The sequence below is a fragment of the Rhinolophus sinicus genome, linkage group LG11, assembly GCF_036562045.2.
Source record: "Rhinolophus sinicus isolate RSC01 linkage group LG11, ASM3656204v1, whole genome shotgun sequence".
Lineage (NCBI taxonomy): Eukaryota > Metazoa > Chordata > Mammalia > Chiroptera > Rhinolophidae > Rhinolophus > Rhinolophus sinicus.
Genome location: NC_133760.1, coordinates 12,196,846 through 12,220,223, shown reverse-complemented (window position 1 = coordinate 12,220,223; position 23,378 = coordinate 12,196,846). Strand labels below are relative to the sequence as shown.

Below are 23,378 nucleotides of genomic sequence, written 5' to 3'. Positions count from 1 at the left end.
AATTTGAGGAAGGGTGGAATCTTCCAGGAGATGAGCTGTGCTCTGGGCATGCCCCTTACCTCCAGTGGCTCACAGGTCTCCTGACGTGTGACATCACAGTCAGGATGACATCATGGAGCCCAAAAGTTGGGATTAGAGGAAATAGTTCTCTGCTCGCCTCTTCCTCCCCATCTCAAATTCTTGGACCCAGCACTTAGCCAGGTTCCTTCTGAAGTTGCGGGGTCCTTGGGTCTAAGTACTGGCCATGCAAGCCCCAGTTGGGAAGGTGGCATGGAAGTAAAGAGTAGGTTCGTGCTTTCAGTAGCCATTAGTACTCATTCATATATTCAATCATTTAACGAATCTTTGTTGAACACCTTCATGAACCAGACAAGCTCCCTGCCTTCCTGAAGCTGACAGTCTCGTGGGGAAGTTAGGCAATAAACATAACACATAAGTAAATATTACAGTCTGTTAGGAGGCATGAGTGCCATGTAAGAAGACTGGGCAGGGTAAGCTTAGGGCAGGGGTCGGCAAAGTACAGCCCACAGGTCAAGTCAGGCCATCGTTTGTTTATGTACAGTTCCCAAGCTAAGAATGGATTTTACTTTTTTCTTTTAAATTTATTGGGGTGACAATTATTAGTAAAATTACATAGATTTCAGGTGTATAATTCTGTATTACATCATCCATAAATCCCATTGTGTGTTCACCACCCAGAGTCAGTTCTCCTTCCATCACCATATATTTGGGATTTTACATTTTTTAATGGTTGGGAAATTAAGAGAAAAAGATTTTGTGACATGTAAAATTTACATGAAATTCATATGTCAGGGTCCATAAATAAAGTTTTATTGGAACACAGTCAGGCTCATTGGGTTACATACTGTCTATGGCTGCTTTTGTGTTATAACCATAGAGTTGAGCAGCTGTGATAGACACCATATAGCCCGTAAAGTCTAAACTATTTGCTATCTTGCCCTTCACAGAATAAGGGCAGACCTCTGGCTTGGGGGATTGGGGGTGATGTGGAGGTGGATTTTATATTAGAAAGTCAAGGACAGCCTCACTGAGAAAGTGATATTTGGGTAAAGCCTGAAGGAGGGATGGAGGGAGCCATGTGGACATTAGGAAAAGAATGTTCCAGGTAGAGGGAACAGCCAGTGCAAAGACCCTGAGGTAGGCATGTCTCTGTTGTGTTCAAGGATCAGTGTGGAAGTCTCTGCGCCTGGAGCAGAGTGAACAACAGGGTGAGAAGTGGGAGATGAGAGCAGAATGGTGATAGGGGCAGGCTGTGTGGGGTGGGTCATGGGGAGGACTCTGGCTTTTACCCTCAGTGAGATGGAGCCACCAAGGGCTCTGGGCAGGGAAGAATGTAATCTGACTCAGGTGTTAACAAGGCCCACTAGTTGCATGTAGGGAACAGACTTCGGGACAGGACAGTAACAGGGAGACTAGCGAGGGGGCTGCTGAGATCATCCAGAAGAGAGACGATGGGTGGAGGCTGGGGAAGTGAGGGAAGTGGGCAGCTTCTGGATAGATTTGAAAGGTAGAGCTGACAGTATTTCTTGATAGATAATATCCTAACTGGGGAAAAGTCTCTCCTAAAAGTGTTCATGTCCCAGGCTTTCAAATCAGACACACCAGGGTTCTCATCCCAGCTTAGCTACATTCCAGCTGTGTGATTTTAGGTAAGTTGTTCAATCTCTCTTGGCCTCAGTTTCCTCATCTATAAAATGGGGTTAATAACTAGGGTGCAATATCAATGGGATCATTCTGCAAAACACTCAGAATGTGGTTGGGCACACAGGGAGCGCTCCCTACAAGGCAGCTGTGATAATGAGGATCATTCTCTAGGAAAGATCCCAAGACCTGTTGGCCCAGGTTGCTGTCCCTGAGGTGTATGTCACCCTCCTGGAAGGGAGCTGTCCCTCCCCCACTCACATCCCCTGGCTCCTATATTCCTCCTTTACCCCCTACAGAATCAGAGACCCGAAGGCCACACAGTGAGGTGCTAAGCCTTGCTGAGCCTTAGTTTCCTCATCTGTAAAATGGGCTTTGAAAAGACTGCATTAGAAATTGTCAGGGCCATTAGATGAACCATTTCACATCCACGGTGCCTGGCACACAGCAAGTGCTCAGGAATCAGTAGCTGCTCTGTTTTCAGCGTGACCAGCTGCATGGGTCTCCTCAAGTATCTTTCCCAACATTTTATTATGAAATTTTTCAAACATGCAGGAAAATTGAAAGAATTTCACAAGGAGCACACATATATACCACCACCTATATTCTGCCATTAACATTTTACTGTTCTTTATCCGCATATCTGTTGATTCCTCTATTCGTCCATCAGCCCATTTTATTTTTTATGATGAATTTCAAAATCCTAAAATATTTTTATTAAGATTTTTGAGGACTCATTTTACACTAAGCACTATTTTTAGCACTGTTCTTAGTTTATTACATCCATCCCCTCATCTCATTCTCATAACAACTCTAAAACATATCAAGTATGCATTATGGTATATTATCCCCATTTTACAGATGAGGAAGTTGAGGCACAGAGAGGTAAAGGACTTATAGCTACCACCTGACTCCAAAGTCCTGGCTTTTACCAAGTATGCCACACAATGGAATATCATGCAGTCAGTGTAGAAGAATGTTTGGAAGAGTCCAATAAAAATCACATTGGATGATGGTATATTCAATCCAGATCCTGCATCTAAGCAAAAAAATGCTCCAAATGGGGCACCCACTGTTACAGAGATAACTTAGAGGTAAATGGACACTGAGTGATTAAACGAAATCCTTTCTTAATAATACAGCTACTACTAATTGAGCTATTTCTTTGTGCCCCATCCTGTATTACAGGCTTTACATGCTGTATCTTTCCAAGCAGGTGTGAGGTTGGCACTGCTATACCCACTTTAGAGATTAGAATATTGAGGCTAAGAGAAGGGCAGGACTCACTTAAGGTTACCCAGAAAAGTAGTGGTAGAACCAGGATTCAGATCCAGACTTGTCAGTTCTCCAAACCATTAAATCTCTTTGGCTCTTTTTATTTTCTTATTTTTCAGTAATAAGATATTATTATTTTCATAATGGAAAAATACTTTTAAAAAAACAAGTTTCCTTAAGAAAGTAGACTCATTTATCTTTATTTTATTAGCCATGTGTATTACATTGATAACATTTTAAACCCTACCTCATACCATACAGAAAAATCAGTTCCAGATAGACTGCCAACTTAAATGTAATGCAAAATGATTTAACACTTTTGGAAAATAACATAAGAGAATATCAGCATGTTTTGGAGGTACGGAAATATTTCTTAAATAGGATGTAAAAGTAACTATCCATAAAAAAAGATTGAGAAATTAGACTATGCTAAAGACCTTCTGTGCATTAAAAACACCATAAGACAGTGAAAGAGAAAGCTGGAGGGTCAATGTTTACAGTACATGCAACTAGCAAATGGCTGGTGTACTAAATGAAGAACAAATCCACTTAAAAAATAGACAAACCAATAGAAAATTGGGCAAGATACTTGAACAAGCACATCATGAAAAAGGATATCCGAAAGGCCAACATGCAAATGAAATTACTCATCAGGGAAATGCAAATTAAAACAACTATGAGCTATCACTACACGTCCACCAGAATGGCTTAAAATAAAACACCTGACATGGCTAAGTGTTGGCGAGGATGTGGAGCAATGGAAATGCCTCAACATAGCTGGAGGGAGGAGAAGAAATTATTACAACTACTTTGGAAAACTCTTTGGTAGTATCTACTAAACATAAATATATGTATATACCGTATATACCCTATGACCCAGCCATTCTACTCCTGGCTTCATACCCATGAGAAATGGTAACATGTATATATGTTCACATTAACATTGTGAGTGTACTAGAAAATACGTACTAGAATGTTAAAAGCAATATTATTTGCAAGAGCCAAAAAATAGAAACAACTCAAATTTCCATCGACAGTAGAAATTTACATAAAAAATGTATACAAATTTACATTGGTATATAAATAAATTGTGGTGTATTCCCACAGTGGAATACTTACATCATGTGGAAAATAGGCAAACTGAAACTCCTGTATTTGGGGAGGCATCCTTAAACCTAAATCAGATAAAAGTCAGGAAGCAGGAGGTAACTGGTGGAAAGCTAGTAAGATTTGTTTCTTCACCTGGGTAGTGGTGACACAAGTGGGTTCCTTTTTCATAATTCATTAAGTGAAACATTTATGTTTCCGGTACTTGTCTGTATGTATGTGATATTTCACAATAAAAAAGGTTTAAATAATGTAAAAATGACTTAGAAAAGTAGTTTCACTATAGCTTTTTTTACAAACTGGACAGACTAGATATCTTAGGTACAATAAATAATGGGAAGGAATGTGTGTGGTATTTGCTCTGTGCCTTATTTAATCATCACAACAAAGGTAGTTACTATTATTATCTGCACTTAACAGATGGGGAAACTGAGGTATTGTGAGGTATGCTGAATCTAGATCTAAACACAGGCCATCTGTTCCCAGCGTACATAATCTGTTCACCACCGCAAGAATCTTCTCTCTAAGGAATGGACTAAGAAATCGGGAAGTGGAAGTATATTTCTCAAAACACAAAGGTATCTAAAAAGAGAAACTAGAAATAGTTCTATGGCTGTCCTGAGAGTAGGGGAGGGGCCGTAAGTGAGCTATGAGCCTTCATCCACCACATCGGGGACCAGTGGGGCCTCTTAACCTGAGTTGGCAGATGGAATTCAGGGACTGCATGAACTTGGATGGGAAAAACAATGACCTCTTTGCTTTTACTATCCTTTAACCTTGCAGCCCTCAAAGTGTGGTATGGGAACCCCAAGACCTTTTTCAGGGGTTAATGCGATCAAAACTGTTTTATAATAATACTAAGATATGTTTATCCTTTTCACTCTCCAAAGGTTACCTGACCTGTGACGACATCAACACTCTGTTGGCTAATGGAATGCATACACTTGTATTCTTGTGTTTTAAAAACTCTCAGTTTTATTTTTTTTTATTTTGAAACTTACTGTAAATTATAGTGACATACAGTGTTACATTACTTTCAGGTGTATAACATAGTTCAGTTTTATTTTCTTACGTGGTCAATATTAATAGAACCCACATATACAAAAGCTCTTTGGGGTCCTCAATAATTTTTAAGAAGGTAAAAAGTTGAAGAACTGTTGAGGTAATTGAAATTTTGCACGTCATTCTGTCATGGGATGGGGAAGTGGGAGGGAAGGAGGTTGGGGCGTAGGAGGTGTGAGGAACAGACCCCAGGACTCTTGGTAAACTTTGGCTTTGTGATGAGAAGAAATCACAGATGTTGTCAAATCCCTTTACAGTCATTGCAGGACTCTCAAACATCTACACACTCATCAAAATTTCTAAATTACCATGATTTGAGAACCTGCCATTAGATCTTGGAATTTAATACATTAAGAAAGAGGCACATATATTACTGTTTCACATATTTGTTTTAAAAATATTTGTATATCTGTAATTCAGACTTTTCCTGCTGCTCCAGGAACACCCCTAAGCATGCTTTATGGGTAGCTGCTCACAGTCCTTTCCAACAGCTCACAAAGGTTTATAAATATTCACTTGCTCCCTCTTAGGCCCCAGGGCAATTTCTGGAGTTCAAGCATTAATAATAATAAAAATAACAGCTGTTTCTTATCCCGCCCTTACTCTGGGCCAGGCCGTATTCTCAGCATTTAATTTCATGTGTCAACTGGTTTGATCCTCACTACAGCCCATAAGGTACGTACCATTATCGTCTTCGTTTTACAGGTAAAGAATCCGAGGCCCAGCGAGTAATCCTCCTCAGACGCACAGCTCGCAAGCAGCGCTCATTCCAGGATTTTGATTTTGTGTTTCCAGCGTGCTCGGGGTCCTGGGGAGGAATCAGTGGGCTTAGCTTGGAGAGGGAGGAAGGCGGAAGGAATTAAGAGGAAGATGAAGCCGGCGCGACCAGAGGGGAAGGGGGATTCCCCCGGGTCACAGGCGCTGGTGCCAGCACACCTGGGTACCGCGGGATGCCGCAGGACCAGAGGTGGGGATCGGTGTCCGTACCCTGAGGGTTTCGCAGCCGCGGGGTGGGGCGCCTGGGGGACGAGAGCAGCCTTACCTGTCCCGGCACTCACCTGATGGCCAGCTTGGAGGTGGCGGTGGCGGCGTACCAAACCTTCTTGGGTCCCCCTTCTCACGCCCCGCCCTCGGGGTGGGGGGGAGGTGGGCGAGTGGGCGTAGGGCGCCCAGGACCGGCCCGACCTGTGGGACCCGGGGCCCGGCTGTCTGCGGATCCTGTCACTTCGAGAAGGCAGGCTCTTCCGGGGCTGGAACGGCTGTGGGCGGCGGGATGCCTCGGTGCCTGCAAACTCATAAATACCGCAGCTGCACTATTGGCTGGAGACGCGCGTGCGGGCAGGTGGCGCCCCGGAGGGTGAGCCGGGGACCGGGAAGGCGCCCCCCCGCCCCAGCTCGGGCCTCCAGGCTAATGGCCCCTCCCGGCTCTGCCCCGGCAGTTCAGGGAACTGGAGACCGAACCCGAGCTGGCGGGGAAGGGCTGGGGAGAAGGGGGATGGGTATACAGGTGCAGGGCTGGGGAAGCAGGTGGAGGTGGCAGGCGGTGGGCTGGGGGGACTGAGGGTCACAAAGGCAGGCAGGATGGGATACTGGGGAGCAAGCAGAGAGGGTGGGGCCGCTCCAGGTAGGATGGAATTCTGGGGGACCTGGGGATGGAGTGGAGGACTGAGGTCACTAAGACCAAAACAGAAGGCTGGAGGATGGAGTGAAGTGATGAGGTCCCTGAGGGCAGGTTGGAATGCTAGGGATCTAGGAGAATCAAGTAGAAAAAACGGGGGTTAAAAGCAGGATGGAATGCTGGGAGTGGGGTTGCCAAAGGCAACTTCCTACAGGAGCCCCCACCCCCCTCTCAAACCTCTTGCGCTGAGAGTGAACTGCAGTTAAGAGTGAGGGTTCTGGAGCCAGCACTCCTGGGTTCCAAACGCCATCACATTTGAGCTATGCAACAGCATCACGCGATTGCTCATTTCCCTCCTCTGATATGGGGCTGCTGATCACAGTGGCCACCACCCGGAGGAATGTTGTGAGGCTCCCCTGAGTTAATCTATGCAAAGTGCTTCGCACGCAGTAATGCTCAGTAAGGCTGGGAGGGTTGGCTGCTCAGTAGTGATCGTTATTTTTTGCTTGCTCTCCAGCACCTGGATAAGCATCCTCGAAATCCTCCCTACTATCCTGCCTCTCTCCCAGAGACACTGCCCTACCACGGTTTGTTCTCCACCCTCCCACCCCTCTACCATGTGCCTCCTTCATCCCTGCTGGTCCTGCTGCTGTCTGCTCCTATTTTTCTCCCTGGGAGTCCAGGGGGTCCCCAAGGATCCCAGTGCTAAACCCGAGCAAATCCACCTGTCCTACCCAGGTAAGTGTCTGTGACCTCTCTGAGGACATTTCTCAGTGTGGCCCAGAGGTTTGAGACTTTCAGAATCCCACACTGATTGCTGTGGGACCCTAAGCTTGTCACTTGCTCTTCCTGAGCCTCAGTTGTCCGCTTCTGTTAAATGGGGACTAGCAGCAGTGGTGCGTCTGGCTGGACAATGATTCTGGTGTTCTCCAAAGGAGGCTGCTGCTGTCCTTGCTCATTGTGTCACTGTTCATTGTGTCCCCACAAGGCTGCCTCCTGATCCTTGATCAAGATCAAGGTTGTGCGCTGGGGTGGTAAGACCTTGGTCTTTGGGCATTCTGCACCCAGACTCCCTGGGTTTGAATCCCAGCTTACCTGCTATGTAACCTTGGGCAAGTGACTTAACCTTTTTGGCCTCAGCCTCCTTATCTGGACAATGGGATAATATTAGTGGGACCTCATAGTGAGGAGTAAATGAGATATTACCTGTGAAGTGGCAAAAATGGAGCTTAGTGCATAGCAGTGATTTTCACATGTGTTTGTCTCAGGACCCCTTTCTTTGCATAGCTAAAAATTATTGAGAACCTCAAAGAGCTATGGTTTATGTGAGTTATACCCGTAATATTGGCCATACTAGAAATCAAAACTGAAGCTTTAGAAATACTTATTGTTATTTAAAATGAATGATAATAAATGCATTCTGTATTAAGGTAAATGATATTTTTTTCACGAAAAATAACTATACAAAGTAATCTAGTGAGAAGAGTGATGTTATTTACATCTTTTTAAGTCTCTTGAATGTCTGGAGACAGCCAGAGTCTCCTCACATCTGCTTCTGCTTCAGTCTGTTTCAATGTGCTATTTTGAATAACGTATATGAAGAAAATTTGGTCTCACACAGACATGTGATTAAACGGAGGATTTTAAAAGGTTATTCTTTTTTGATACTGCACCAAAACTCAACACTTTCTTCCTTTTCTTCCTTCCTCCCTTTTTCCCTCCCTCCTCCCTCCCTTCCTTTCTAATTATTTTAGCTTTCTATTTTGAAATAGTTTTAGACTTATAGAGGAGTTGCAGAGAGAGTACAGAGTTCCTGTACACCCTTCACCCAGCTTCCCCTAATGGTCATCTCTTACGTATCCACGGTACCATTGACAAAGCTAAGACATTGACATTAGTATCGTATTACTAACTGAACTACGGATTTTTTATTTTTTTGGGTTTCACCAATTTTTCCACTGTCTGTCTTTATTTTAATCCAGGATCACACATTGCATCCAGCTGCCATGTATCTAGTTCCTCCTATCTGTGACAGTTCCTCAATTTTTCCTTGTTTTTTGTGTCCTTGACATTTTTAAAGAAGACAGTTTCTTAAAAGTTAGTTGCAATGTGGACTCTGAAACCATGTGAATGAACTGGCTTTGGCATTTGCTGGCACTTTGACAAAGCACTTTGCCTGGAGGTCTCTGTAAAATGGAACAGCAATAAAATCCATCTCGCGTGGCTGCTGTGAAAATCCACTGAGATCACAGCTGTCCTTTGGCTTACACAATAATAGTGGCAAATATACTTTTTGACTGAATGCTTAAGATGGATAACTCAATTAACCTCATATTGGACCTTAAGATTTATGTACTCCCATTTTACAAAAGAGTAAACTGAGGCTCATTAGATGAAACGTCTGACCACAGGTCACACAGTCTGGAATTTGAACACAGGCAACTCAAGAGCCCACAGTATTTATTTTAAAACTGTATGTTTTGTGCTAATTTTAGATTTAACAGAAAGTTAGTAAAAATATTACAGAGTTTCTATACCTCCTTCACCCAGTCTCTCCTAATGTTAACATCTTACCTAACCATGGTACAATTATTAAAACCGGCTACATTGGTCCAACACTACTAACTAAACTACAGATCTTGTTTGAATTTCACTAGTTTTTCCATTTAGTTATTTAGTATTTAGTTGTTGTGCCTCCTCAATCTCCTCCAATCTGCCAGTTTCTTCTGCTTTCCTTACTTTTCATGATTTTGACAGTTTGGAGGAGTGAGCAGTTAATGTGAAGGATAGCCCTCATTTTGGGTTTGTCTGGTATTTTGTCATGATCAGAACTAAGTTAGGTGTTTTCCTAGCAAGACCAAAAGACATGTGATAGTGTGGTCTTCTTAGGGCCTGGGATCAGAGCGTTCATGATGCTGGCGTGGCTTATGGCTGTTACTGGTGATGGTAACTCTCATTGCTTGGTTCAAGAGGTGCCTACTGGGTTTCTCCAGACTAAAGTTTTTATCCTTTCCTTTGTTGTTAATAAATATCTTTGGAGAGATTCTCAAGACTACAAAAATCATGTTTCTCCTGAAACTTTCACCCACTGAGTTTAGCATCCATTGGTGAATCTTGTCTGCAACAATTATTAACGTGGTGTTTGCCTAATTGTGATTTTGTAAACTTCTAATTTCCTCTCTCGATCTAATTGAAATTTTACTGTAAGGAAAGGCTGTTCCTTCCCCCCTCCATTTATTTATTTATTCAATTATTTATTTATATCTGTATGGACTCATGGGTGTTCACTTTATTCTGTGGATTAAAATCCAGTACTATCGTTATTTATTTTGTGTCTCAAATTGTCCCCGATTTGGTCTTTTGGCATTCCTTCAGATTGGCTTCTGGGTTCGTTTAACAACCTGCCATCATTTTTTGAGCATTTGCTTACTTTCTGGCCTCACAAATCATTCCAGGCTCATCCTGTATATTTCCTGCCTCATCTCTGGAATCAACCACTTCTCCAAGGAGCCTTGGTTCCTTTCATTGGAGAATGGGTATCTGGAAACCAAGATCTGAGCACTGGGTGTGCTCATTGCTACTAAAGTATCACTGCTTTTAGGTCCTCTCATAAGCAGACCTGCGCACCACAGCTATATGTTGATATGCATATATGCACACATCTATAGCTAGCTGTATCGATTATATATTTCTGGATCTATCTGTATATTTATTAAATACCATGAGCTCATACTCATACCTCTGATTTCAGTCCAACAGCAAGGGTTTATTTTCTCCTTCTTCTTTCCTTGTAACTTCTTTCTCCAACACTGAAAACCCTAGCTCCCACTATCTACAAGACATTTCTTTGTTCAGTGCTAGTTTAGGCATAAAGCAGTTTCAGCATTGTTTGCCCATGTCCCTGTGGGAGCACTTACTGGGTGATGGCCCTTATTTGTAGTCCTTTTTCTCTGTCATTTCACAGTGGCCAGCCAAGACCTATTTCTCATGGTATTTTTCTTCCCCAACCCTTTAGTAGTTACTTTATTCATGTTTTAGTATAGTTATGTCCATTTATTAGTATTTATATTCCGTATTGGCTTCTCCTCACATCCTGCGTAGTTTGTTTTTTTATTTTTATTTATTTATTTTTTTACTGGGGAACAGTGTGTTTTTTCAGGACCCATCAGCTCCAAGTCAAGCCATTGTTTTCACTCTAGTTAGCGAGGGTGCAGCTCACTGGCCCATGGGGGAATCGAACCGGTGACCCTGGTGTTATGAGCACTGTGCTCTAACCAACTGAGCCAACCGGCTGCCGCTGAGTAGTTTTAATTGTTAGTTTATTTGGGGGGTATATGAAGGAAATATGAAACATTACTATAGTTCTAGGAATCAGAATTATACAAAAAAGATAGACTCAGAGAGGCATCCACTCTCCTCAGTCCTACTATCCCATTCCCCCTTCTTTTCCCGTTCACCCTATGTAAGGAATCCATCTCTTTACTTTCTGGTATATCCTCCCTGTATTTCTTTTGTACAGATGAGCAGATCCCTGTGTATTTTCTTACCTCCTCTTCCATGAAGAGTAGCTGACTATAGGTACTTTGCTTTTAAAATTGTAACTGTATGTCCTGGACATCATTCCACATCAGTTCCCAGAGCTTGTCCTCTTTCTTTTTGACAGCTGCATAGTGCTCCACTGTACGAATGTTATAGAGTCTATTCAGTCACTCTCCTATCTCTGGGTGTTCACGTTGCTTCTGATATTTTGCGATTACACACGGTGCCGCAAAGAGAAACCTTGTGCACGTGCATTTTCATGTTGCTGGAGGAAGAACCTGCTCTTAACATCGCACTGTAACTCGTGGTATTTTTAAAAGCTTAATTTGGTTGCTAATTTTAAAGAAGTTGGAGCAATCATTTAAAAGTCTGCATTTATATATCTATGCCCTTGGGACAGAAAAACCACCACACAAAGATTTACTCTAGAAGATGACAAATTTAGTGGCATTGGGCCTGCTTCTTGCATGGCAGCTATCACCAGAGCTGTGCAATGGCTGCCCTTTTTAGACCAGCCAGGCTCTATAGTTTGCCACACACCCCATCACTCCCTACTGCCTTCCTCCTTCCATCTGGCCCTTGTCTCCGTTTATATTACCTAGCTGTCCTCTAAAGATCTGAGTTTATAACTCCTAAATAATATCATATATGTAACATGTTTGTCACAAGGCCTGCAAATGTAAATATGATATTAATAATAATTATCCATTCAGTCATATAACCCTAACTGTACTAGGTACTGTTTCAAGTGCTTTACTTATATTTATTCATCTAAACCTCATAGCAACCCTACAGAGTAGATACTATTATTATTCCATTTTACAGATAAGGAAAGTGAGTCTCAGAGAGGTAGTAACTTGCCCAAGGAAAATACAGCTTGGAAATGGCAGAGCTGGGATTGAATTTAGGAAGCTCCACAACCTGTGTCCTTAACTACTGACTGTCCAAGAGCTGTTAATTATTGCCCCTCCCTCTCTCTGCCCATCATCCCCTGCCCTGCCCAGGCCTCACTGCCCAGGTGCCTTCTGTTCTTTCCTGCCCAGGTGAGCCAGGCTCTATGACTGTAACCTGGACCACATGGGTCCCAACACTCTCTGAAGTGCAGTTCGGCGTTCAGTTAACTGGGCCTCTGCCCCTCCGGGCCAAGGGCACGGCCAGCCTCTTTGTGGATGGGGGCCATCTCCGGCGGAAGCTCTATATACACCGAGTCACACTGCGAGGGCTGCTGCCAGGGATCCAGTATGGTGAGAGGGGTCCTGGGTTCAGGTGTTGTGAGGGGAATGGGAAGAGGAGTGAGATATAGGCTAGAAGCTACCACTGGCAGGTGGTATTTGTTTATTTGCAAGCCTATTGTCTGAGACCCCAGGATGAATATGGAAGGCACTGGGGACCTGGGGTGAGGTAGACAGAGGGGGCATGGGTCAGACCCATTTAACCCCCTACCTCCTCCCCCCACCCATTGAAGATGGGGGATGGGGTGGAAGAGACAACCTGGGGGTCGCCCCCTGACTGTGACCTTTCCCTCAGTTTACCGCTGTGGCAGTTCTCAGGGCTGGAGCCGTCGTTTCCGCTTCAGGGCCCTAAATGATGGGCCCCACTGGAGCCCCCGCCTGGCTGTATTTGGGGACATGGGGACTGACAACCCGAAGGCCCTACCTCGGCTGCGCAGGGACACCCAGCAGGGCATGTACGATGCTGTTCTCCATGTGGGTGAGGCATCAGCAAGGGTGCGCCTGGAGGTATGGGGGGTCGGGGTTTGAGCGGGAGATAACCCAGGACTACGGAGGGGATTGGGGCAGGGGCTAGTGTGGTTCTGAAGGGCTGGGGGATGAGACTGGCCATGGAGATGGTGTCTGTGGTTACCAGACTGCCCAGGTTAAAATCCCAACTTCAACCCTTAGATCTGTGTGCATTGGTTTTCTCCTCTGTCTTATTATTATTAGAGCTAAGATGAGTCTAGAATTCACAGGACTGTTGTGATGACTAAATAAGTTGATATGGCCTGGCATGTTGTAAGTGCTCCATACGTGTTAGTTATTATCGTTGCTGTTGTGACTTGAGGGGACCGGGAACCAGATGAGTGGTGAAGACTGGGGCTGAAACGGTTCAAAGCCATAGACTCCGGAATCAGACTCCCAGGGTTTGATTCCTGGATCTCTACTAACTACCTCTGTGACCTTGGGCGAGCACGTAACTTCTCTGGGCCTCAGTTCCTCCACCTAAAATGGGGATACTAATAACACCCACCTCAGAGGGTGTTTTGAGATTCAGGTGATCAAGTATGTAAAACACTTGGAACTGTGCCTGGAACAAAACCAGTACCGACTATGTCAGTCTGTGTTGTGTTTATGGGGGAGGACACGATGGTGGGCAGAGATGTGGCTGCTGTGATCAGAGCCCAGGAGACCAGCGTGGTCCTGTGGGGGTCTCCGGGACCAGAGGTTCAGGAAACACTTCCAAGTGCACACGTGGGTGGGTGTGAGGTAGGTTTCAGAGAAGTGGGATGGCTCAGAGGCCAGAGGTTGCCCAGCTCACACCTGAGCAACCAGGTCTCTCCATTGTGGCAGAAGCAGAGCTGGGTCTGTGTCCTCACTGTCCTCTCCCCACCGCCCACCCCCCAGGAGACTTTGCCTATGACATGGATCAGGACAACGCTCGCATCGGGGACGAGTTCATGCGGCAAATTGAACCTGTGGCTGCCAGCCTGCCCTACATGACGTGTCCTGGGAATCACGAGGAGCGCTAGTGAGGGCCAGGGGCTTCAGGGTGGGCGTGGGCCCTGCCGGGGCGAACAGCTGTGTCCTTCTTAGTGTCTCACCTGCGTCCCTCATGCTCCAGCGCTCATTTGTGGTAGTGAGAGGAAAGGAGAAGAGGGATGGGTTGAGAGCCGGACTCAACCTGATGGTGGGGAGATGGGTTGGGGCCAGGACACCCAGACCCTCCTCCTATCCTTTTATTTCCTTTTATCCAGCAACTTCTCCAACTACAAGGCTCGCTTCAGCATGCCGGGGAACAATGAAGGCCTGTGGTACAGGTAACCTGGAGGGGCTGAGGGACTGGCCTCCCTTCCCTGAAGGATGGGAGATGCAGAGGAGACCCCATCTCTGACCTCTGCCGTTTGACCCTCAGCTGGGATCTGGGTCCTGCACACATCATCTCCTTCTCCACTGAGGTGTATTTCTTCCTCCATTATGGCCGCCACCTGGTAGAGAGACAGTTTCACTGGCTGGAGAGAGACCTGCAGGTAACCTGGGTAGAGGTCCCTTTCCGCCTCTTGGACCTGCCTCTCCTCCCTGCCCCGACCCCAACCTCTCACTCTTGGCCCTTCTCTCTAGAAAGCCAATGAGAACCGGGCAGCCCGGCCGTGGATCATCACCATGGGTCACCGGCCCATGTACTGTTCCAACGCTGACTTGGATGACTGTACATGGCATGAGAGCAAGGTGAGGACTCGCTCCCTGGGGGCAAGGTGATGACAGCCAGGCAGGGGTCTCCCCGACTCACCCTCACCTCCTTGCTCCTCCTGCCCAGGTCCGCAAAGGCCTCTATGGCAAGTTATTTGGATTGGAGAATCTTTTCTACAAATACGGTGAGTGACCCGGGAGGCTCCCCAGCCCCAGGTCCCATCCTATCTCTCCTGGATTCAGGGTCCTGACCCCACACTTGCTCTGTCTCAGGGGTTGACCTGGAGTTCTGGGCTCACGAACACTCGTACGAACGGCTGTGGCCAATTTACAACTACCAGGTGAGGCTCAGGGAGGGGTGAGGGCACTGCGCTGGTATCAATGGGACCCTGGTCAGACCCTCCACCATGGCCTGGTGTGATGCGCCCCCTTCCCCATGTCCCCTTCTCCAGGTATTTAACGGCAGCCGAGAGATGCCCTACAACAACCCTCGAGGCCCTGTCCACATCATCACAGGATCTGCCGTGAGCAGGGCGGGGAAGGGTGCCGCTGGCTTCTCTCCTCTTGCTATTTATTGAGGGTCGAATTTGTACCTCCAGCCTGGGTGCTGCGTGCTTCACACAGGCGCTATCACTAACTCGACTGTAGAGCTTAGGTACGCCTTGTAACGCGCCTATTGTCCAGATGTGAAGACAGAGGCTCAGGCAGTGAAATACTTGTACCAAGTCAAAAGTTCAATAGGCGGCAGGGGTTGGGGGCTTGCCTGGGTTACTGGTTGGATCCAGGGACAGAGGGTTTATTATTATTATTGTAACTGAGCTGCAGGCTTTATTCACCTTCCACCCTCTTTGTCACTAACGACCTTTTTCTGGTCCAGGATCCTACATGTATTTAGTTAACATGTCTCCTTGGTCTCCTCCAATCTGTGACAGTTCCTCAGTCTTTCCTTGTCTTTCATCCTTCACATATTTGCAGACCCCTGGCCAAGTGTTTTGCAGAATGCCTGTTGAATTGGGTTTATCTGATATTTTCTCATGCTGAGAATTGGGTTATGCATTTTAAGCAAGATGGTCACAGAAGTGCAGTTGTGTCCTTTCAAGGGATTCATGACATCAATGTGTCTCATCCTTGGATTCTCTGAATACCTGTTTAAGGAGGTGTGTGCTGGGTTCCTCCACCAGAACGTTATGATATCTCCCTTTTTAATGAATGAATATCTTGGGGGAGATCCTTTTAGACCATGCAAATATCCTGTTTCTCCTCAAACTTTCACCCACTAGTTTTTGACTCAATCAGTGAGTCTTCCTGCAATGAGTAATAGTGTGGTGTTCTACTGGTGTCTTCTATTTTCCCCATTCCTAACTAGATTTATTCATTAGAATCCTCCTGTGAGGAACAGCTCTCCCCTCTGCCCCATTTATTTGGTTAGTTAGTTATTGACTCGTGGGTACTTACTTTATTCTGTGGGCTATGATCCAATACTATTATTTCTGTTGCTATTCAGGTTGCTCCAGCTGTGACCTTTGGGAACTCTTCAGGTCGGTGCCCTGTTCCTTAGAGCACCTCGTTGTTTTGTGAGCATGTCCTTACTTTTTGGCACTGTAAGGTGCTCCAGAATCATCTTGTGTTTTCCCTGCCCCCACCTTGGAAATTGTCACTTCTGCAAGGAGAGAAGCCTTATTTTTTAAGCTGATTTTTATAAATTAGCAAGAACTTCTTGTGATAAAAATTCAAACACTACAGAGGGCACGAGGTGAACCCCACCATCCACACCACTTCTTACTCCCACTCTTAGTTGTTCTATCTCTGAGGTAGTATTTTAGAATGTTCTGTGCATGTACAAATGAATAATTATCTAGATAGAGATGTTACTGCATCATCCACTTTTTTCTTTTTAAGTGTGTTTTTCCTGGACCCATCAGCTCCAAGTCAAGTAGTTGTTTCAATGTAGTTATGGAAGGCGCAGCTTACAAACTGGCAACATTTTTGTTAGGAGCACAGCGCTCTAACCAACTGAACTAACCAGGTGCCCCTGCATCAATCACTTAAAAAACAACTTGGATCCGTGCTTCATACTCTAGAGGTTCCCAACCTTGGTACATGTTAGAATTACCTGGGGGAGGTTTTAAAACTCCAATGCCTGGGCTCTACCCCAGGCCAAACACCAGAATCTCTGAGGGTGGAACCCCGGCATTGCACACCCCTGGGTAGTCACATCCCGGAGCAAGAAATAAATGTTTTCAGCACCAGCTGGCTCTTCAGGCCCATAGGTGATCACTATTCTGATTTTATCAGCACAGATTAGTTTTTTCCTTTAATTTTAAATTTTGAAATGATTTCAGACTTACGAAGACTTCCCATATCCCCTGTACCAGGATTTCCCAAATGTGAACATTTAGCCACGCTTGTTTTAATCTCTTCGTCTCTGTCTGTCTGTCTATATAAATATATGTATATACATTTTCTTATTATTTCGATCCAGTGAGGAGTAAGTTGCAGAAATACACCTGTCTGTATTTCCTAAAAAACAAGAACATTCTCCTATCTCTTATCACTGCAGAATAATAATCAAATTAAAGTGGTTAGCACTGATAATATCCTATCATTATCTAATCTATAGATCTCATTCACATTTAGCCGATTGTCCCACTTGTGTCCTTTAAATCAAAGCAAAGCATTTTTTTTTCCTGTGGCTCAGGATCTAGTCTAAGATCATATGCTCTATTTCGGGGTCTTGTCTCTTTAGTTTCCTTTAATTGGAAACATTTCCCCATTCTTTCTTCATGTTTCATGACCTTGAAAATTTTGAATAGTACAGCAAAGTCATTTTGTAGAATATCCATTAGTTTGGGTTTGTCTGATGTTTGCTCGTGATTAGATGGATGTTATGCCTTTTTGGTAAGAATCCACAAAAGTAATAGTGTGTTCTCAGGGCATCCTACCAGGAGGCACCTGGGATCTCTTTAACCCCTGTAAGCCTCAGTTTCCCATTGTGTAAATGTGGTGTGGATCTGTCTCATTGCTGATGATGTTCACCTCCATCACTTGGTTAAGGTGGTGGCTGCCAGGCCTCTCCACCATACTTACTCTTTTCCCCTTCATAATTAACAAGTGTCTCCTGAACAGATACTTTGAGACTATGCAAATAACCTTGTTATCCCTCAAACTTTCACCACTAGTTTCACCATCCATTGATGATTGATTCTTGCTTCAGTCAGTTATTACAATGATGGCTGCAAATCGGTGACTTTTCAAGCTCCCTTAGTCACTTGCCGTTCTACTGTAAGGATGAGTACTCCGTCTCCCCCAGCCATTGGTGATTTTTAAAAAGCTTTCTTGGAGGCTCTACGGTGCAGTGAGGGTTGAGACCCACCAGTTTCTTCTACTCTGTGAATTGCATTTTCCCTTTAACGATCCATCTTGGCCATTTTTATGTATCACCCTGCTTTGTGACAGCTGTGCTATAATATATTCAACTGACCCCCACTGATGGACATTTGGGTGGCTTCCAGCTCAGGGCTTCTACAGAAAATGCTGCAGTGGACAGTCTTGTACAGCCACGTACTTTCTAGAAGACTTGGGCACAGGAAGCCTGGCTGGGTCAAAACACTCAGCTGTGAGCATTATTGAAGTCAAGTCTTAACCGATTTTGTCTTCTTTGGGGGTGGCAGGGTCTCGGCCTGGCAGGTTGTTTCTGCTCCCCTGCGGATCCCCCACCCGTCCCGGCCCAGGGTCTGAATGACTGATTCTCTCTGGTAGGGTTGTGAGGAGAAGCTGACTCGCTTCACCCTCTTCCCACGCCCTTGGAGCGCCGTGCGCGTGAAGGAGTATGGGTACACACGGCTACACATCCTCAATGGGACCCACCTCCACATCCAGCAGGTGTCTGACGACCAGGTCAGTGAGCGACGCCCGAGTCAACTACCCGAGTAGCTAAGGCTCAGTGTGCTCTGGGGCCAAGTGGTTAAAAACATAAACCCCAGGGCCAGAAATCCAGGTTCAAATCCTGCCTCTGCTACTTGCCAGCTGGATGACCTCAAGCAACTTACTTAACTTTGAGCCACAGTTTTCCCATCTGTAAAAGGGAGACATTTAATAGTTTCTACCTCACATGATTATAAAAGGTTTGAATGACTTATGATATATAAAATGCTTAGAAAAGCTTCTAAAACACCATACATTATATAGGAACTTGTTAACATGAAGTAGTGAAAGAAAAAGATAGGTGGTGGGAGGTGGGTAGAGAGAAGCCAATAACATGCGTGTGGTCCTTGTGGCTTAAGGTTAGGTTAGGTGGACCCAGGTAATCATGACTCAGCTTTGTTTATTTTGTCATTGTAGTTTTAAAATAATGGTAATAAGTATGATTTGTTGAGCACCTATTGTATTCTAGATGCCGGGCTTTTCCTTTTCTTGTTCTTTTTTTTTAGTTGTGTTTTTCCAGCTCCAAGTCAAGTAGTTGTTTCAATCTAGTTGTGGAAGGTGCAGCTCACAGTGGCCCATCTGGGAATGGACCGGACACGTTGTTGTTAAGAGCACCCCTCTCTAACCAACTGAGCTTACTGGCCGGCCCTAGATGCATTGTATTTAGTAGCACTTTAATCACCACAACAACCCCATGGGGAGGATTTTCTTTCCATTTTACAGATGAGAGAAGTGAGGCTGAGAGAGGGGAAATCATTTTCCCAGGGTCATGCAGTTGGAGGGTGGCAGAGATGAGATCTGACCCCAAAGATCATGTTCTTTTTATCACAAATAACTACCATTTGTTGAAACCATTCATGCACCAGGAGCAGGTGTTTGTGTGTATAATCTCATTCCGTTCTCCCCAGTTTATAGAACATGGAAGTTAGGATCAGAGTCGGGTCATGTGCTTAAGGCCACATAGAGTGGCTGCAGTGGAATTAAAGCAAAGTTTGACTCCAGGATTTGTGATCTAATAACACTTACACGGTCCTTACCATAAGCCTTTGCCAAATATCTCATTTAATCCCCACAACATCTATGAGGTAGGTACTATTAGTATCATCCCCACTTTGCAGATGAGGAAAACGGAGGCTCAGAGAGCTCTAGCAACTTGCCCAAGGTCACACAGCCCATCAGGGCAAAGCTGGGATTTCAACCCAGGCCACCTGGCTCCAGAGTCTGGGCTTCAGCCCTTATACTGTCTCGTTTTTGTTCCTTGCAGGATGGGAAGATTGTGGATGATGTCTGGTTGGTGAGACCTCTGCTCAACCGGATGATGTACCTCTAGGGATGGGGCAGCTTTCATCAGGAACCCTGGGCCTTGCTGCCTTGGCTGGTGTGACCAGTCACTGCCCAGGCCTACCTGGGAAGTCAGGGCGGGCCTTGACTCCTCTGTTCTCCTGAGGCCCCATGTAGCTGGATGCAGCTTGAGGACTGGGGCAGCTCTCCCTTCCAGGAGAGGTGGAGGTCCCGGTTGGCTGTGTTGGAGGGCAGGTGTGGACACAGACACAGACATAGACACAGGTGGGTGGCACAGCCCTGCCCTCCTGCACAGCAATGACTGGGGGGGCGGCACCCATGGGGCCTCGGGAATAAAGAGGCTTATGGCTGTGGCTCCATCGACTCTGCACTTCTGCTGGGGATGCCCACTGGAGCACCCCTCTACTGCCTGCAGGGGCAAGAGGCATCGCCAGCCCCAAGTCAGCATGGTGGTCATGGCTTTCATGACACAATCCTTCAGCAGGCGGCGTTGGTGACTTTCTCCTCATTGGCCGTCCTTCCATGTGCCAATGGCCCGAAGAGTGATAACAGATCTCCCTTTGTGCCTCAGTTTCCCAACCTTCCACTGACTAATCCTGGAAGGGAAGTGTTAACACTCCTGCCTCTCAGCTAGAGCAGCTGATGAGACTTAGGTGCTCGCAGACCTGCTGTTTTCCTCCCATGTCCCTCTTTCCTGTTTCTCCTCTTCCTTTCATTTATTCAACCATTATTTATTGAGCACTTACAATGTGCCAGGCTCTGTTCTTAGTAATGGGGAGACAGCCATGAAGAGGACGGAGACCTCTCCCCTTGTGGAGCTGACATTCTATCCAGCATGTCAGCCAACGAACACAATAAATAAGTAAAATGTATAACAGGGTGTCACTGTTTAGTGATAAGTGCTCAGAAAAAGCAGCAAAGGGGGATGGAGGGGAGGGAAGGCAGTTGCACTTTTTATAAGGATGGTCAGGGACGCCTCACTGAGAGGCTGACATTTGACCTGAAGGAGTCTGAGGGAGGAGCCACGTGGGCAGTGTTCCAGGCAGAAAAACAGCCAGTGTAAAGGCCCTGAGACAGAAATGTGCCTGCCGTGTCAGAGGCTCAATGGAGAAGCCAGTGCAGCTGGAACAGAGATAGTGAGGGTGAGATGGAGGCAAGGCAGTGATGGGGGCAGATTAAGTGGGGGCCTTGTGTGCCATGGGAGGGCTTTGTCCTTTATCCTGAGTGAGACAGCCACAGGAGGGCTCTGAGGTGATGACAGACATGCTCTGACTCCAGGAGTCCTAGGCAAAGGCTGAGGGCTTCCCCCCAGGGAAGCCCACGAGTTCCAGTTCTGCAGGCTGACCTCATATCTATTCTTCCCTCGTGCTGTGCAGCGTTAGCATCAGCCTCCTCACATCTGATTCCCACCCTCCCCGCCCAAGGCACACCGGCTCCTGGCAGTTTCTTGAGCATACCAAGATATTTCTCACTGTAGGGCCTGTGCATTGGCTCTTCGTCCTCTGAGTGCCCTCTCCCCAGCTCGTCTCAGGCTGGCACCTTCTCAGCCTCAGGTCTCAGCCTTCCCTGACAACTCCAGATGAAAGAACCGCAATCACTCTCTGTCCTGTCCTGTTTACTTCATTTCTAGCTCAGCATTCTACAGTTCTCTCATTGATTTGTTAACTGTTTGTTGTCAATCTGCTCTGATGGGCTGGGGCGGGGGGCAGGGGGGTGTCTCTGAGAGTGGAGACCAAGGCCGTCTTGTTCATTGCTGGGTCTATCACCTCCACCAACCCCTCCCAGACCCCCTTCTCAGGCTGGGCTGGGACCCTGGCCCCTCCGCCCCATTCCAGCCCTGCCCATCCTGGGCCATCACTGTCTGGGGGTGTGTCTGTCTCCACCACTGCACTGTCAGCCCAGAAGGGCGTCGTCCAGGGCTTGGTCCAGCCCAGCCCAACACAAGATAGATGCTTAATAAATATTTGTTGCCTTAATGAAGGCCATCACATGCCAGGCTCCAGGCAATGCCGGGGACGACGATGAATCAGTGTCAGTCAGACCCTGTGGGAGCTTGCAGGCAGGCACAGAAACAGATACTCAACACGGGTGACAAGCAGTGAGGGAATGTAGCGGAGGGGTGCCCCAAACCTGTGAAGTCACCGGCTGGGGAGCCATTCACTGCACGGTGCAGCCAGACCGAGCAAGTACCCACGTGGGCCTAGCCCGTTCTGTCTGGGCCGAGTGAGACTGAGCACGCCCAGGCAATGGGGTCCACAGAGAGCAAAGTGTGGCAAAAGTCAGACAGAAACCGGGTTCAAATGTCAGCTCTACCACTTCTGTGGGATGCGGAGTCACCAGCCCTCTCTGAAGCTCTGTTTCTTCATCTGTAACAAAGAGTGATCATACTTTGTGGAGTTACCTTGGGATTAAATGAGGTTGAAAGCCCAGGTATTGACCTTGACTCCTCTTTTTTCATGTCCCGCATTCAATTAGCTAGTAGATTCTGCTGGTTTTGTCTTTGAAATCTATCTAGAATATGTCCCTTTGCCCACCACAAGGCCCCCGTCCTGGTCCTGTCCACCTTATCTCTCAGCTCCTGCCTGGTCGCCCCCTGCTCCTGTTCCTGCCTCTACAGTCTGTTCCCCACATGCAGCCAAAGGGACCTGTGGACACCTGCATCAGATCATGTCCCTCCCTGGCCTGAGCCTGCTCGTGGCTCCATCTCACTGGGGCGGGGGTGGAGGGTAACCAGAGTCCTCCTTGTGGCCCACCCTACACAAGCTGCCCTCATCTCCCATCGTCACCCTGGCCCTCTTTTTTCCAGCCACACTGGCCTCAGATCTATCATGTTACCCTCCAGGTTTGCACTGGCTGTTTCCACGGCCTGGGACTTGTCCCCAGGTACTGACATGGCTCCCTCCCCACCTCCTTCATGCCTCTGCTCAAATCTCATGGAAAGACAAGAACTTCCCTGCCCACCTGTTTTAAACAGCATCCCACCCCCCAGCTCCCCACCCACCCTCACCTCCCATCTCCTTTCCCTGATTTTGCTTCAGGCCATTTAGGCTTCATGACCTACTATATAGACACATGTTTAATTATTTATTCTTTATTTCCTCCATCAGAATGTGAGCTCCTGGGGTGCATGGGTTTCTGCAGGTTTTGTTCATACCTTCAGCCCAGTACCTGATACATAGTAGTTGCTCAACAAACATTGGTTGAATGAAGGGAGGAAGGAGAAATACAGGTGTAAATGCTTAACACAGTACCTGGCACTGAGGGAGCATGTAACAAATAGTAAGGATGACGGTGATTTAGGTGAATCAGATAAAGGCCCAACCCTTGGGGCTCCCACTGCTGGGTACGCAGGAGACAGGCACGTATAGCTGGTTGCCACACCTATGATATGTGACATGCACAGGAAGTGACAGGTTGCAGGACCCGAGACCCTGAGGCTTCTGGGAAGCAAAGTTTAGCAAGGCTTTTGGAGGCTACACAGGTAT

General features: G+C 46.4%; 1 protein-coding gene and 1 long non-coding RNA gene across 4 annotated transcripts; one reads left to right on the top strand and one right to left on the bottom strand.

Annotated features, from left to right (window-relative positions):
• Positions 1 to 3,165: 3,165 nt before the first annotated feature.
• LOC141567453 (uncharacterized) lies at positions 3,166 to 6,348 on the bottom strand. The gene is made up of 3 exons (XR_012490092.1): positions 6,165 to 6,348; positions 5,790 to 5,914; positions 3,166 to 5,317 (listed from the first exon to the last, which is right to left on the bottom strand). It is a non-coding gene; the product is annotated as an uncharacterized LOC141567453 (long non-coding RNA).
• ACP7 (acid phosphatase 7, tartrate resistant (putative)) lies at positions 5,616 to 22,308 on the top strand. Of its 3 annotated transcripts, none has more exons than XM_074314354.1 (13): positions 5,616 to 5,781; positions 7,242 to 7,462; positions 12,307 to 12,507; positions 12,791 to 12,973; positions 13,885 to 14,008; positions 14,235 to 14,297; positions 14,393 to 14,507; positions 14,599 to 14,706; positions 14,795 to 14,852; positions 14,941 to 15,008; positions 15,120 to 15,191; positions 18,427 to 18,564; positions 19,856 to 22,308. In XM_074314354.1, exons 2-13 carry the CDS (start codon positions 7,342 to 7,344, stop codon positions 19,919 to 19,921), a joined length of 1,317 nt encoding a protein of 438 aa, XP_074170455.1. In that variant the 5' UTR covers positions 5,616 to 5,781; positions 7,242 to 7,341; the 3' UTR covers positions 19,922 to 22,308. The 3 variants fall into 3 exon arrangements, with proteins under 3 accessions (XP_074170455.1, XP_019606869.2, XP_019606871.2); XM_019751310.2 differs by lacking the exon at positions 5,616 to 5,781 and adding an exon at positions 5,914 to 6,073; XM_019751312.2 differs by lacking the exon at positions 5,616 to 5,781 and adding an exon at positions 6,166 to 6,463.
• Positions 22,309 to 23,378: the final 1,070 nt, after the last annotated feature.

What these genes read in the sequence shown, in the direction of transcription:
- ACP7 (XM_019751312.2), top strand. Translation starts at nt 6,168, where the DNA reads ATGGCCAGCTTGGAGGTGGCGGTGGCGGCGTACCAAACCTTCTTGGGT. An exon ending in GCTGCCAGGGATCCAGTATG is followed by an intron (nt 12,508 to 12,790) that starts GTGAGAGGGGTC and finishes CCTTTCCCTCAG; the next exon opens with TTTACCGCTGTGGCAGTTCT. An exon ending in AGCAGGTGTCTGACGACCAG is followed by an intron (nt 18,565 to 19,855) that starts GTCAGTGAGCGA and finishes TGTTCCTTGCAG; the next exon opens with GATGGGAAGATTGTGGATGA.